Source organism: Ceratotherium simum, chromosome 4 (genome assembly GCF_057802395.1).
Source record: "Ceratotherium simum simum isolate JZ-2026a chromosome 4, ASM5780239v1, whole genome shotgun sequence".
NCBI lineage: Eukaryota > Metazoa > Chordata > Mammalia > Perissodactyla > Rhinocerotidae > Ceratotherium > Ceratotherium simum.
In genome coordinates, this window is record NC_141903.1 from 56,440,930 (window position 1) to 56,457,720 (window position 16,791).

General features: G+C 38.9%; 1 protein-coding gene across 1 annotated transcript in view; it reads right to left on the reverse strand.

The window, feature by feature from the left end:
• The window catches only part of LVRN (laeverin), a 79,043-nt gene that overhangs the window by 48,710 nt on the left and 13,542 nt on the right, over positions 1 to 16,791 (reverse strand). The window contains exons 2-4 of the mRNA XM_087430315.1: positions 4,479 to 4,621; positions 3,355 to 3,494; positions 28 to 154 (exon numbers count right to left, since the gene is read on the reverse strand). Of these exons, the coding sequence (XP_087286441.1) occupies positions 28 to 154; positions 3,355 to 3,494; positions 4,479 to 4,621 (410 nt within the window). The remainder of the gene's footprint in view (positions 1 to 27; positions 155 to 3,354; positions 3,495 to 4,478; positions 4,622 to 16,791) is intronic.

The window sequence follows — 16,791 nt, forward strand, 5'->3', positions numbered from 1 at the left end:
ATTGCATTGGAAGGGAAGACACCTCACCTGTTTTTGGAAGAGGATAACTAATATTGTATAAATCTTCCATAAAAGAGAAGATGGGACCTGTGATGTTCAAAGCAAAGTCTGCGTATCCATTCACGATAGCATCTTTCCGGGCCCAGATGCGTATCTAAATCAAAACAATTAAGCAGTGATTAGGAAAAGCAGTAGTGATTTTCGAAAGTGGCAGCCTCCCTGCTTCAATTCCGTGATGCTCTAGAGCCAAAGCCTTACTTTTTCAGAAGAAGCTACATAATACAAGGTTTAAATGTGTACATGTATTGAGAAAAGCCCAGAAGGCTATTCACTAGGTTGTGAACAGTGGTTCCCCTGAAATTGTGTTCTCTCTCTCTTTTAGAGTAACATGTAGAACTTCTGTAATTCAAAAATAATTCTTGGAGTCGTATCTACCCCCACAGAAAACGCAGACTCTATATCACAGTAAAAGGGCACCTTGGACCCCTGGTTCCCTCTTCAAGACATATCTCCAATGATCCAAAATAGATTTGTGCAATGAGTGGGGTTATACAGTATGTCACATATTAAACAAATTTGAATCATGCAAGTTGAAAATGGTTTGTTACCGAAAACATTAATAGTCCCATCTTATTTTCAAAATTTGAAATAAGGTTAATTTCCCTAATTTTAAAAAGTTCGTCAGAAGTCTTATGATTTTACAGTTGTTGAAGTAAGCGAACTACATTCCCTGTTTATGACACTTTCACGTTACTAGGTAAAAAGAAATCCCTGCCGTGTTTTGTTAGTTTAAGGTAACCGTGCTATTGTTTGGGCACTTGGGAACTTATATGTGAGACTTTGGTGACTAACTTGCTATTGTTTTAACATTTATTATTATTTTAATAGGAAATCATTTTACCCCCTACAACAACACCACATAAGCACTTATAAATGGAGTTGCTGGCGTTAATGCTAAAGAACATGAATGAAACTAATTAATCCTGGAATGAAAGTTAGAGATGAGGGAATTAAAATAATTGTCCTGATGTGAGTACACTTAATTTGAGAAAGAGCTCTCCGCAAAGCATTAGAGAAAATGCTAAGAAAACAAAAAGCAGCACAACAACGCTTGCAGACTGTTGCACACCAAGAACACATTCACCTTGCTTTGCGTTTATTTTTGGTAGAAAATTTGTCTTGAATTACGTGAGGTCTTCAGGAACGCTCCCCTTTCACAAAATGCAACCACGTGTTTTTGAAGCCTCCCGCCTTGATGCCCTCATTCCTGTGGGCGGCCCCCAACATGCTGCAAAGGCCTCATTCTCCTGGGAAAGAGGGGCCCAGGACTCAGCCCTGCCCCTACACTACACTTACCCTCCCAACTTCAGTTCTAACTTCGGAGGCTAAACCAAAGCCCACACTACTGAGTGCAAGGAACAGTCACCTCTCCCCACATTCAAGAGAATGTCTGCTTGTTAACTGTAGCCTTTTGGAAAATAATGGTAATAACATTTAACGTTTGTATGTTAATTTTCAGTTTATAAAACTCCTCCCATAAACTACCATTCTATAAGACAAAAGGGAAGCAAATAATGGAGATTTCAAGCTGGGTAGGAGAGGCAGGTGGCCCCTGGCAGGGCAGCAAGGAACACAAACCGGTGAGGAACATTTTGGAGATGCAGCCACAAAGTTCCTTTGAAATCCCACGTGTGTTCTTGGGGACACCTGAGACACAGCAGACCTCACCATCTAAGAGAGGAATATCTTTACACATGCCCATGTGTGCTAAATTCTACTCAAGATACGTTATTTCCAGCCTTGTTATGTGTTTCCTATGTTTATCCTCATGCTATACATTAACCGCATGTTCAATTTCACTAAATTTTTATCTCTTACTTAATGAGCAATTTTTGTATAGTCTGGACTCTATTCCAAGAGTACGTTCTGGTTCCCCTGTAGAGTATATGGTGGACTCCTTCACTTTGTAGAGCTGAGCCATAGCCAAATGCAACATTCCACTGATAAACTCATCCCAAATTTCAATTTTCTGGCTAAGAACATCACTTTCTCAGGCATGCTCCATTTCCTCTTTGCTTCTGTGGCAATTGGCTTTCTTTTGAGGGTGATCTTTCAGGAAGAAACAGATTTGACCCTTTTACAAGAATTGTTTACTGTGAAGCAGCATTGAGAGCAACAAGCCACTTGAGATGTGGATGCTGATGGACCACCTTGGGTCACTCATTAGCTCTGGGGCCCACTCCTTCATGCCAGTTATAAAGTATGTGCTTCCAAATCATGCCTGAGTAGATTTATCAATATATGTTATGAACGTGTCACTTGGCCAATGTTCTTTCTGTGAATACCAAGGATCTACCAGTGATTATTCAATAAGGAAAATCAGGCTGAAGCCAACAGCTAAGGATGATAACAAGCTGTTGTTTGCATCTAACACAGTTTTATTAATTCATTAGGAGGAGTAGCTTTGAGTGATTCTCTCTCTGGTGATAGACTTGGCTTATCCACAGCTTCCTTGTCCCCACAAGTCAATGGCATGAGCCTGGAAGATCTCGGGCCCAGGAGAGAGCCTCAGGCAGCTGTAGGGCCTGATTTTCCTCAGCTCCATGAGGTTGATCTGACTAGAAGGAACTGGGCCTAAGGCACTGGCCTTACTTACCTCCACACTGCGGTACAGGGAGTGAACCAGTATATAAAGTACTGACACAATAACCTTGATATTTTCCTAAAGGATGATTATGTAATGAGGGTATAATTGGGTGAAAACTAGGTATTTCAGGACAGATCACCTACTTTATACAACTCTGGGGAAGTGCTGCGTGCCCAGAGTTGAGGACCCCAGCAGGCCTGCTTCTAGATGGGGGTGACATTTAACCCATGTGTGCCATTTCAGCCATAGCAGTTGTCCCAGCTGGTGTCTGCTTTGGTTGTTTGGGGCCCGTGCCATACTCGTTGCTGACATTTTGAGTATCAACCCAGCTTCAAGGCTGCATTAACAGTGTAGGCTGGTAAACAGCAGGGAAACCTGAGCTTCGAGGTGTTAGTGTGGCAGCTGTCCCTACTCTCTCCTGTCCTCTGAGAGGCAGCAACAGCCTGGGAGGAGGGGCTCAGAACCTGCCTTGAGTCAGCTTAATGTGCAGCCTTTCCATAGAGACCCCTCCACAGAGCTGCAGTGGGAATTGTTGTGTCCCTTTCTGCAAAGCCACACTAAGAACTTTAACAGGGCTTGAAAAAAGTATGAGCAAGAACCAGGAGGTAGTGGGATATGTAGGCATAACCCCTGGATGCAGAAAGCATGGATGAACAACCTGCAGCCATACAAATAGTACCCTTACCTGGAGAATCTTCCTTACTCACCTCCTGGCCCCTTTCGGTTCTGTTGACATGGTCACAGTCACATATAGCAAATGCTACTAAATAAGTTGGCATGAGGGGAGTGGTATAAAAGGTGGTAACAGTCCATTTGCTTCCATTCACGTCTTCTTTTTCAGACTGACCTAGAGAAATTGATTTTAGTCCAAATCACTGTAAACTTAAGCAATAATATCTACCTTTGAAATCACTTGTCAAGTCGATTGTCACCTCTTCTTGGCTGTAACTATCGCTGTTATGTAGGAGCTGCAGGCCCAGTGTTGTTAGATGTTCTCAGTTTCCAAGGAAGTAAGAATTTTGACTTTTATGAGAACTCTCTGACTTTTTAAAAGTTGGATATTAATTCAATCAAAAGAAAAAAGTCACGTGAACCAAATAAAACACATCTGTGCACCAGATTCAGACTAAGCCCACTAGCTCGTTATCACTAATGATCAATAGCTGAAGCCAAAACTAATGGGCAGAGGCTGCCAGTGTATAGGAGCAGTATAATGTCTCCAGCTTCTAGTACAAAAAGATGAGGATTTACCATCTCCAGGATGTGGGTGCTGACACATACCCCATGTGACTATTCTCCCTAATTATAATACACTACAAACACAGTGCCTAGAAAAGCTATTGCTATAAAAGCTACTTTTGCTGTTGTGGTTAGTGCTGTCATGTTGATTCTGACTCCTAGCGACTCGGTGTACAGCAGAGCAGAACCCTGCCCAGTCCTTTTGTGCCATTCTCTCACCTTCTGGCGCTGTATCAGATAATACTTCACTGCTATTATAGGGTTTTCATGGCGAAGTTTTTAGAAGTGGGTGGCCAGGACCTTCTTCCTAGTCTGTTTTCATCTGGAAGCTCTCCTGAAACCTGCCCACCATGGGTGACCCTACTGGTATTTGAAATACCAGTGGTATAGCTTTCAGCATCACAGCAACATGCAGCCACCAAAATATGAAAACCAACAGATGGGTGGTATGGTTCCCTGACCTGGAATTGAACCAAGGTCACAGCAGTGAGAGTGCCGAGTCTTAACCACTAGATCACCAGGGCTGGCTATGTATATATATAATTAACATATAAAAATATATATATGTGAGATGACAGGAAACATTACTTACCTAGCTTTGGCATGTTGGAAAGGGCCACATAACTTGGATGATGAATAATTGTAATATTAAAAGTTGTCTTCAGAGCTGGCTCATCAAAACAAGGGAAAACATACCTGGCAAATGTTGGTTCCATATGAGATGCTAACAGCGCCCTGAAATACATTTTGGGGAAAAATCTATTTATTTATATCTCAAACCAGTGGAAGTGAAAAAAAAATAGATTGAGGGATTATGGCTCATAATTATATGCAGGAAGGAGCTAGAATGTTTTCTCCTCATCTTGCTCACTGCCCTCTCATAACTCACACACTTCAATTCTCACTGCCCGTTAGAATTCTTGTAAGACCTAAAATACAAAAGAACTATTTAATTTTCAACCACAAAATAATATTTACTTCATTACGTCATATACCTTTAAAACCTTTTACAAACAAAATGGGAACAACTATAACAAATATGCATCACCAGGCTTTTGAGAACCAAGTATCTTTTAAGCTAGGATTACTTCTTTGGGAATGGTCTATTACTTTCATCCTCCACCAAAGTACAAGTCAGCTGAAGAATGTCCACACTTTTATCTTTTTCACACATGTTCTCTTTTCTTCCTGGTTGAAAACTTGCAAAAAGTTTTATTTTGCACACCCCTGGGAGTAAACAACATGGGTACATGCCAACTGAACGAAACAACTTTCATTTACATATGGGTAGATTTATCAAGTCCCTACTGCTCCTTCCCCCATCTGCATGGAAAAATATGAAAAGTGACATTATCCCACCGTGCGCTGGTGATTTATAGGGGAAGGCTTAGGGATAAGAGTACCTTGAACAAACAAGGAGATTCTCAGGTCCACCCTCTGCAAACACTGCCAGAGTTTGATAAGAGCTTGTATCCTAGAAGACAACTTTTTCCCCAAAATAAATCTGTAGTCTCATTATCCCATTTTTCCAAGACTCTATGACCTGGGAACCATTTTTAGATGACACTTGTGGATGATAAATTCCTGTTCCCTTCTAAGGTCCTGAGACTTAATGCTCTGTCTCTGATGCATTTATTCTTGCTTCAGGCCCAATTCTTTTTTCTTTTTTGGTGAGAAAGATGGGCCCTGAGCTAACATCTGTGCCAATCTTCCTCCACTTTGTATGTGGGACCCCGCCACAGCATGGCTTGATGAGCACTGTGGAGGTCCGCACCCAGGATCCAAACCCGCGAACCCCGGGCCTCTGAAGCAGAGAATGCGAACTTAACCACTACACCACTGGGCCAGTCCCAGGCCCAATTCTTAGATAAATAAAAGGCAAACTCAATAAAGATCTCTTGAGAGAGTATGGCCCACCCCGCCTCTGTGAATTCTTCCTCCACCAGGATAGGGCCCCTGCTCACATAAAAGTTCACATAGCTTTAGGAAGGACACACAGAACCGTCAGCACATTCAAAAGCCTCTGACAGTCAGCTCATTAGAGGCACTCATAACTTCAGTGTAACAAACTATAATTTTCAACAAGCCAATTTTGTCTTATTTGCTTTTTTCCACTTTATTATACTCTTGCTTGCGTGGAGGCCTGTGGACTCTGACACCAGCCACTTTGGCTACAAGACTCTGCTTAGTCTACTACCAAATGAGCAATCCTGAACAAGTGACACGTTCTTGCTGAGCCTCAGTTTCCCCATCTAGAAAATAATAACACTATCAGCCTCTTATTGCTGTGTCAATGCAAATAATCCATAATCAATCTATAAATCAAAATTGGGGTACGTTTATTATTAGCCAATTTGAGGATGATAGCCAGGGAGAAGTTTTCCATCAAAGGAGGAAGCTCTCCGAAGAAGTGGGGTGTACAGAGTGGTTACATACTGTCTTGGAACAAAGACAGGAATATGACACATACGACAGAATATCTCTTTTACTACTATCACAAGATGCTTAGCTAGCACAGCAGGTCAGTGGTCACAAGGTGAGCACAGCAAGTCGGTGGTCAGCAGGTCAGTGGTCACGAGATGAGTTAAAACAGGTCAGTAATTAATCCTTAGTTTCTGGGAAGAAATGCTTATCCTTAAAGAAATGCTGATTTGTGGGGAGACAACATCCCTATCTTTAAGGGCATCATTCTTGGCTTTGGGAGATTGTAAATGTTTGAAGCAGATGTACAATGCATGCTCAGCAGGCCACGTCAGGCCTTTCTGGAAAAACAAGGTCAGGCCAAGTTAGTTTTAAACCAAATGGCTTCCTCATGTACTCCAACATATCCTATTGTTTTACATTTATTCATCAGCTGTTTGAGCTTTCATATTATTAGTAACTAAATTTACCAATAAATGACCTTTGAATTCTCCTGTATTCCTTCCAATCTCACAAATTGTTCGTGGAATAGATGAACTATAGAAGAATTCAAGGAGGGATAAGTTACAGAGTAGGGGTGGAGGGTTGGTAATCACTAATTACCAATGCATCTTAAAAGGTCCCAAAGGTCACAGTTGACCTCAAGCTGAATATGAACCACGTTTGTCTCCTTAACAAATTTTAAACTACCAGAAGTTAGGGGTTATGTATTTTTTTTCTGTACCATTTATAATACTTGGCAAAAATATGAGTTCATAATAATTGAATAAGTATTTTCTCAGCCTTGGAGGTACTATAAAATAAAGGCAGATTGATATTAGTATATTCAAAAGAATACAAAGTATTTTTGCAGAGTTTGTTACACTGGCATTTGTTTGTTTTGTAGTATTGGTGGCTATCTTTAAAATGTATGGGATAAAGTAGAGAAGAATCAAGTAATTGACAATATAGTGGAAAGAATATTGAGCAGCGAGATCAGTGACCTGGGTTCCTGTTCAGGATCTGCAGTGTAAATAGAGTGGTGCAACTTTGGGAAAATTGCTTAAACCCTCTGGACATTCATTTCTGTAAAATACAGGGATGGGACTAGACGATCTCTAAATCCTCTTAAAGCTATAAAAACGATTCTAACAGGGATGAAGATATCCAACAGGATGGAAGAAAGTGGCCATGACTGAGTCATCTAGGGTTGGGAGAAACCGTCCCCCTGGAAGTTCACACATGGCCTTCAGGACATCACTTTTTCATGCTAATATATTGCCATTTGTACAAAATGTCCTACAATTTCAGAGGGCTCATGGAGGTCCAGAAGAACATTTTGTACAAATGGCAGGATATGAGCATGAAAAAGCACATCTAATTATATAATACATCCTTATATATTTGGAAAGCCAACAAATGCTATTGTTTTTGTAACAGAAACTGTAGAAAGTAAAGCTTGATAATATCTTCTCCACTGCTATGACTGCACAAAGCATATGAATCTCAAGGACGTTGCAAGGTGGGGAGGAGGGGGAAAATCAGACTCTGCATGGAAGGGGGAAACTTTTACGCTCATCAAAAGGGACTACAGGTTCAAAAAGTCTAGGAGACACCAGCTTAGAGAGTCACCACTCTACCAAATCAAATTTCAAGCAAGTGCTTCCAATACCATGACTCAGGTCTCCAGAGAAAAACAAAAGAAACTCTCTTGGATTTTACTCAACTATTTCCCTCCCTGGTTTTATACAAACAAATAAAAAGGGAAAAATCTCTACAAGACACAGCCTTTCTGGACTCAATCTTAACTGCAAAGGTCTGGGCCAGCCAGCAGCACACACGATCTGGTTGTGCCACATCTGGAGACCAAAGGCTGGTATTTATTTCCCTTCTCTCTCTGCTTTGGACTCAAGCAGCCCTGTAAAAATATCCTGACTTCAGAAAATAGAACCATCCACGCCCTCTCCTCCCTTCAAACCTCACTGAAACACGCTATTATGGTGCCTATGAAGTCTGGGTTTAGAGTGGTCAGCTGCAGAGGGAGTTATTTTGGGAGACTTTGTCTCCTAGTGGCTCAGTATTGAAAAGCCACCTTTCCTGCCCTCTTGAACAGCCAGAGAATCATGGACTCACTACTTTCTTGTGCTGGAAGAGGTTTTAGCAGTCAAGACCACATGATGTCCTTGGGAGTCCATCTACTACTGTATAAAAATATCCACTCAGTAAGGTATTTCTTTCCAAATTATTTTATGAACTCCGTATGCCTATAGTTCTAGTTAGCAAGTGCTGAATAACATAGCTGGTCAAGAATTAAATAAGACTCTTTGGAGAGTTGTCCCCCCAATTTTTTTTTATACAATAACACGCTCAGAAATCAAAATGTTTATAGTAATGACAGATGTTACACCACTCAACTGTGGTTTAAGGATTGGCCCATGAATCATGTTTGTTTATGACTTGTGTAATAGGATCTTAAAGCTGACGTTTCCACCAGGCAACAAAACAGCAGAAGTAAACTTCCAAAGAAAGGTGCCAGACCATGTCATGAAGATTTTCAAAGTAAATGGCCTTGAGAACCCATGGGCCCCTCTTGGGCTTCTCAGCTACATCAAGGTCATAGAAGAAGGGTCAAGGAACAGAGAGAAAAGAGATCAGAGAAGAGATTTCTTGGTGGGAGAGGAGCGTTGTTTTGCCGAGCCCTCAAGCTCTCAGGGAGTTGGGAGGAGCTACAAGCTTCTAACCCTGAGCTAGAGGGAGAAGATCCCTGGAGAGCAGTAGAAGTGTTTCCGGAAGATGAGAGACAGAGGCTGGTGCCCAATTCACTCTTGAGAAAGCTGACACTGACATTGGCCGGAGTCTAACTCCTGCCAAGTGGGAAGTGAAAGGCAAGAGAACTGAGTGCTTTGGAGACAGCACAAGAAGAGTGCTGCTGCCTTGGGACCCACGTCAGTCCCAGGCCAGGGATATATGAGTGTTCCTTGGAAGAGCTGTGGGCCCTGAGACACAGAATGAGCCAGTATGAGGACTATCTTGGGTTCTGTCCAATAGAGCCACCTGGAGGAGGCTAGAGGAGTTTGGAGATGCACTACTCGATGTCTAGGGGCTGAGGAAAGCGTCACAACTGACCATCAGAACAGAAAAACAGAAGAAGCATCCTGCAGTGTTGAGGGGATTGTAGGAGAAAGAGAAATAGTGAGAAAACTCTGAAGAGTCCAGAAAAATGACATCTCAAGGTGAAAAGACATCTGCTAGACCGGAGTGAGACCAAATGATGAGAATACTGGTTCAAGTAAGAACTGCTCTATGTGTCACCTCTCTCTGTCTCCTCCAGTCCCACTGGACCTGGTGGGGCTGAAACAGCAGCTCTCAAATGGAAGTGGAGACCTAGAAACATGAGGTGGAGAAAGGAAAGGACCACTACCCTTTCCCTTACTGCAGGCTTCTCTCCTGAAGCCAGCCCAAGCGTGGGGAAGTGAGGGTGGAGGGAGAGCAAGGGAGATTTGACAGTAAATTAAGTTTAAAGTTTTGAGTATCACACAGGACTGAATTTTCTAATTTTTGCATTTGGACAGTGTTTGTGACTTAGTGACCATAGATCATCTCTCACCTAAGAATGAGCAGGAAATTGTAGGCTGCTAGAGTATTCGTGCTGGAGCAGGAAAGATGACCCCAGAGACTAAATTGTGAAAGGACAGTGGGAGAAACATGGTTGCTTTTTCACTGAACTATGAGGTATGCTTTTTCAATATACTAGTTACACTTGTTTTTAAAAGATACAAAATTTAAATCTTTGACAAGCAAAACCATGACCCAGAGAAAACTGCTCGGCCACATGAAATATGTGGGTTCGCCACCTCTCTAGGATAATGAAATGACCTCTTTTCTCTGTGACACCAACAACATCATGTGCCTGGCACTTGAGTTCACTGACCTTGTTTTGAGACTTCTAAATTCTTTCCTAATATTACTCAAATTTCTCTCTTGTGTGTCACACCGCCAGGACTGTGCCAGATTTCCCAGCATAAACAGCGACTGGAAGGAAGTCTTTTTCAATTCTCTGTTCACTCTTTCTACACCTGCACAAACTGATTGATTTTGATCGTGCTGCTCTCACCTTAATTTGACCCAAGTAAAGGTCCTAATTTTCTCCAGCCATTTCACACTAGCAAGCCACTCCCTTCTCTTGATTTTTCTATTTTCATTTCTCTAAATACCTCCATATTCTATCTTACCTTTTATAAAGAAAATGGTATGATCAGAAATGCAAGAAGTATTCCTAAAGGACACTTTGAACAAGAATGGGATTATATATTCTCTCTTTCATTGAATTTCAAAAGTGGAAGAGACCTTGGAGACTCCCACCATCTTAATTTACAGATGTAAAAGCTGATACCCTGGGAGATTATGCAACTGACTAGATAACTAGTAAGTGGCAGGGATGCAGGGTTCCAGCTCCCTAATCTGGGGTCCTTTCCAGTGCACTGCCTACTTTGAAGTACATAATATAACAAATACTAAAAGAAAACTTAGATATCATAGAGATGACTGAGAATTAACTTTATAATTATTAGCATTATCAAATCTAGAAATTATGAGACTTCTGTTTTCTACCATGGGCTAGAATTAGCATTCTGCTGAAAACAACTAAAAAACCTGACAAAATATATAAACCAAACTGTTTTCAGACATTAGATAACAGGAAGCATAGGCCTATGATTCCCAAGAGAAGAGAAACAAACAAGGTGAACATTATGATCACCCTGTTTTTCTACTTGGAAGCAATTTCTGAACCGCAGCACAGGGAAAGGGAACTGACAAAGAGTTCAGTGGCCTCACTGAGTTAAGGTGACAGTGACGGGAGCTCAGGGAGACCAGGATAGCTAGAATTTGCAGGGCAGAGTATAAGAGAGGAGTATAGTTATGCAGAGAAAGACACTCGGAAATCTGCATAGAATCTCCTTTGAGGCTTTGGTCAAATATTAAGCCGCACTTCATGAGGTCAAGCAAAGAAAAGTTGTTGGGGAAAGAATAGCTACCAGGGCGGGGAAAGCTGAACAATCCCCAGAGCTCACATAGCGCTAGGAATTGTTCAAATTTCCACAAGCCAGAGTACAGAAATATCCAGAATATATGGCTTTTTCAACAGAGAACAGAAGGGCAAAGCCTGAGTAGCAAGCTAAAGAAGCCCTAGATTCAAGGCAATTTTAGATCCACTCTCAAAGGGCTTAAACACAAGCCTCAAGAGATCATATAAGGATCAAGAGGATCACCAAGTAACTTACATGCCTATCCAAAAAAAGCCAGCATTCATTAAAGCAATAGAACAAAATACAGCACCTGCAACATAAAATACAAAAGGTCAGGCACTCAATAAAAAATGAGAAAATGCCCAAATACTTGGAAACTAAATTGTACAGTTCTAAATAACCCATGAATCAAAGAAGAAATCAAAAGGGAAATTAGAAAGTATTTTGAACTGAATGAAAATAAAAAAACAACATAACATCATTTGTGGAATGCCACTAAAGCAGTAGCACTAAACGCCTGTATTAGAGAAGAAAGATCTTGAATCAGTGACCTTGCACCCGCCTTAAGGAAATAGAAAAAGAAAAAGAAATGAACACCCCAAGTAAGAAGAAGAAAGGAAATAATAAAGAATAATGCATAAATCATTGAAATAAAAAACAAAAACAATAGAAAAAGTCAATGAAACAAATAATTAGTTCTATAAAAAGATTAATAAAGTAGATAAATCTCTAGGCAGACTGATCAAACTTATTGACTATTAGAAGTGGAAGAGACCTTGGAGAGCCCTAGCCTCTTAATTTACAGATGTAAAATCTTAGGCCCTGGGAGTTTATGCAACTAGTTAAACAACTAGTAAGTGGCAGGGGTGGTACCAGAACCAGGGCTCCAGCTCCCCAAAGAGAGAAGATACAAATGACCAATGTCAGGGTTGAGAGAGGTGACATCACTACAGATTCTACAGATATTAAAATAATAATAAAAGAATATTTTAAACAACCTTATACTTATAAATTTGATAACTCTGATTAAATAAACAAGTTCCTTGGAAGACTCAAACTACCAAAGCCCACTCATGAAGAAATAGATAAGCTAATAGATAGCCCTATATCTATTAAAGAAACATAATTTGTAGTTAAAAAACATCCCACAAAGGAGTTCCAGGCCCAAGCATTTACTTCATCGGTAAAATTCAACCAAGCATTTAAGGAAGAAATAATGCCAATTCTACACAAATCCTTCCAGAAAATTAAAGCGAAAGGAATACTTCCAATTTCCCAATCTGGCCTTAGCCCAGGAAACCCAAAGCACTCCAACCATGGGCCCTAATAAAGGCATGTGCCCCAGGTCCTATTGATCTCAGCCTGTACCCTGTTTTGACCTCCCCATGTGACCCCTCAAGTCGTGCCATGTACTTCTTCCAGGACCTGTGAATAATAAACTTCTCTATTTCAATTCCCTTGTGGTCTTTTGTTGAACCATGGCTCACCATCTAACACCTGGGTGGTCTCCTTAACAAATGTCAATTTAACAAAGTCACAACAAGTATCAACAAAAAAGCTACTAAAAGACAGAAGTGAATTTAGTAAAGTTATAGCATACATGAGCAACATACAAAAATTAACCAGCAACAAACAATTGGAAATTGGAATTTAAAAAAATACTATTTATAACAGATTTTAAAAATGAAATAGGGATAAATCTGACACAACAGGCAAAATATGCACAGTTAAAACTATAAAACCTCACTGAGAGAAATTAAAGAAGACATAAATAAATAGAGAGATATACCACATCCATAGGTTGGAAAATTCAATATTTTTAAAACTTGAATTCTCTCCCAATTGTTCTACAGATTCAACACAATCCCAATCAAAATCTCAGCAGACTTGGTTTTTGGGTAGAAATTTACAAGCTAATTCTAAAAATTCATATGAAAATGCAAAGGACCTAGAATAGCCTAAAAAACTTTGAAAAAGAAAACAAAGTCAGTGGATGAATACTCCCTGATTTCAAGACTAGTTATGAAACTATAGTAATCAAGACAGCGTGGAATTGGCATAAAGATACGCAAATAGATCGATGGAAGAGACTAGGCAATCCAAAAATGTACCCTCATATATGAACACCTGATTTTTTACAAAGGTACAAAGACAATTCAATGGAGAAAGAATAGACTTTTCAACAAATGGTGTCAGAACAGTTCAATTTCCATATACAAAAAAAATTGAACTTCAATCCCTACCTCACACCATATACAAAAATTAACTCAAAATGGATCATAAATCTAATTACAAAACCTAAAATTATAAAACTTCTAGAAAAAGAGATAGGAGAAATTTTTTGTGAGTTTGGCAAAGGCAATGTTTTCTTAGATAACAACACTATATGGCTGATACATAAAAGGAAAAATTGATGAACTGGATTTCATCAAAATGAAAAACTTATGCTCTTTGAAAGACACTGTTAAGAGGATAAAAAGACAAGCCACAGACTGAGAAAATATTTGCAAATTACATATTTGAAAAAAGACCCTCTCAAAATTCAACAATAAGAAAACAAACATGAAATAATGGGCAAAAGGTTTTAACAGACAATTTATGAAGATACATGGCAAATAAATATAGGAAATGATACACAACATTATTAGTAATTAGGAAAATAAAAATTAAAACTGCCATAAGGGGCGAGCCCAGTGGCATAGTGGTTAAGTTCACATGCTCCACTTTGGTGGCCTGGGGTTTGCAGGTTCAGATCCCAGGCACGGACCTACGCACCGTTTATCAAGCCATGCTGTGGCAGGCATCCCACATATAAAATAGAGGAAAATGGACACAGATGTTAGCCCAGGGCCAATCTTCCTCAGCAAAAAGAGGAGGATTGGCAACGAATGTTAGCTCAGGGCTAATCTTCCTCTACAAAAAAAAAGAAAAAAGAAAAAAAAACACAAAAAACTGCAATGAAAACCACCTATTAGAATGGCTAAAATGAAAAAGCCTGGCAATACCAAGTGTTGGTGAGGATGTGAAGCAATTAGAATTCTCTTATACTGTTGACAAAAATGTGAAATTGTCCAACTCTTTGGAAAACGGTTTTTCAGTTTCTTAAAAAAATTAAACATTCACCTACCATATGATCCAGCCATTCCACTCCTAATTGTTTACTCAAGAGAAATGAATTCATACAAAGTCTTGTACATGAATATTTCTAGAAGCTTTGTTTATAATAGCCCAAACCTGGAAACAACCAAATGTCCATTAACAGGTGCATGGATCAACAAATTGTGGTATAGCCATACAATGGAATGCTACTAGCAATAAAAAGGAATTGATACACACAAGGATGAACCTCAGATTAATTCTCCTGAGTGGAAAGAGTCAGACATGAACAAGTACATACTGTATTATTCCCTTTATATAAAACATTATGAAATGCAAATTAATCTATAGTTATAGAAAGCAGATCCATGGTTTCCTGGGGATGAGGGTGTCATGGTGGTGTAGAAAGGAAGGACTATAAACAGGCACAAGAAATTTTGGAGTTGATGGATATGTTTATTATCTTGATTGTGGTGATGCTTTCACCACAACATATGTATACATAAGCCAAAACTTATTGAGTTTTACACTTTAAATTTGTACAGTATATTGTATGTCAATTATACTTCCATAAAGCTGTTTAAAAATTACTATAAATACAAAGAAGCAAGAAAATGTGCACTATAACCTGGAGAAAAAGAAGTTAGAAACAAAATGAAAATTGACAGAGATGATGAAATTAGCAGACAAGGATGTTAAAACAGTTATAAATATGCTTAATATGCTCTAGGACATAAAGGAAAACATGAACATAATAAGGCATAAAATGAAAGATACAAAAACGTAGAAATTTTAGAGATAAAATATGTAATATCTTAAAAATTTTACTGGATGGGATTAAAAGCAGATTAGACACTGCAGAAGAAGAAAAGATGGAATTGAAGACAAAACAATAGAAACTACCTGAAATAAAATACACAATGAAAAAATATTGAAAAATTATGAAAAGAACTTCAGTGATCTGTTAGATAATGTCAGGTAGCCTAATAGGTAATTAGAGTCCCAGAATAAAAGGAGAAGATGCAGGGGACAGAAAAAATAATTTAAGAAATATGGCTGAAAGTTTTTTCAAATTTGATGAACACTATAAATCCACAGATACAAGAAGCTCCTTAAACCTCAAACAGGATAAACTGATGATAACCATACTGAGGTAAGTAAATCATAATCAAATCACTGAAAACAACTAATAAAGAGAAACTCAAAAACAGAGAAAAAAGGCAAATTACATATAGAGGAACAAAAATTAAAATCCATAGACTTCTTTTCAGAAACTATGCAAGCCAGAAGACAATAAAATAACATCTTTGAACTGCTGACCTTAAAAACAACAACAGAAACAAACCTGCCAATCTAGAATTTGATTGTCTGGTATTTTCACCCTAAGCATCTTCACCACAAACACGTTTGCCACAAGCATTTTTGGTGAAAACATTTTCACAGCCTAACTAATTGACCATAATGCAATTTTACTATAAAAGATAAAATAAATGGTTGACAGTATGTTTTCATTTCCATCTTTTGGTAATTTTTGTAACATCAAATTTATTGAATTTTACAGCAATTTTGCTGTAAAAGACACACATATATCTTTGCCATAAATAAATAAATAAATGTATACATATATATCTTACAAGGATACAAATCAACAAGGAGACAAAAAAATTGTATAATATTATGAATGAAAGACTTGGAAGACAAGTGCTTAGGTACAATCCACAAAATAAAAACAGTTACGTGTGCAGTACTGCCATGAATCTACACCATGATTTGTTCTCCTCATTTGGCATCCATCACACTTTTCTTTTTCACTAAAACTTCTTCCTTCATTAACAGAGGTATCAGTTTTCAAATACTAGGATGCATATTTGTAACTGAGCTTTGTATTGCATTGTGAAATGCAATAGTGTCACATGTCCATTGACAGACGTTCCAAAGTTCTTCAGGAAATGTAGGAAATATAAAAATGGGAGTACTGTAAGAACTTTGTCAATGGAAAGCAAATAAAACCAAACTGACAATTAGCTTAAATACATTAAGTCTGCCAAAGGCAGTTGATTGATTTGTCAATGGAGAAATGAAACCAAAAAGTGTCAACCAGTTATTTCATCTTTTACAGCAAAATTACCTTATGGCTAATTGTATGGCGAAAATGTTTGTGGCAAAAATTCTTGCAGCAAACATGTTTATGGCAAAGATGCTTATGGGAAATCTACCTAGAACCAAATTCTATACCCAACAAAATATCTTTCCAAAATGAAGGAAAAGTGAAAGTTTTTCAGACAAAAAAAAGCTGACAGAATTTATCACCAGTAGACGTGAACTTGAAGAAATACTAAAGTCTTTCAGGCGGAAGCAAAATAATACAACATTGAAACTTAG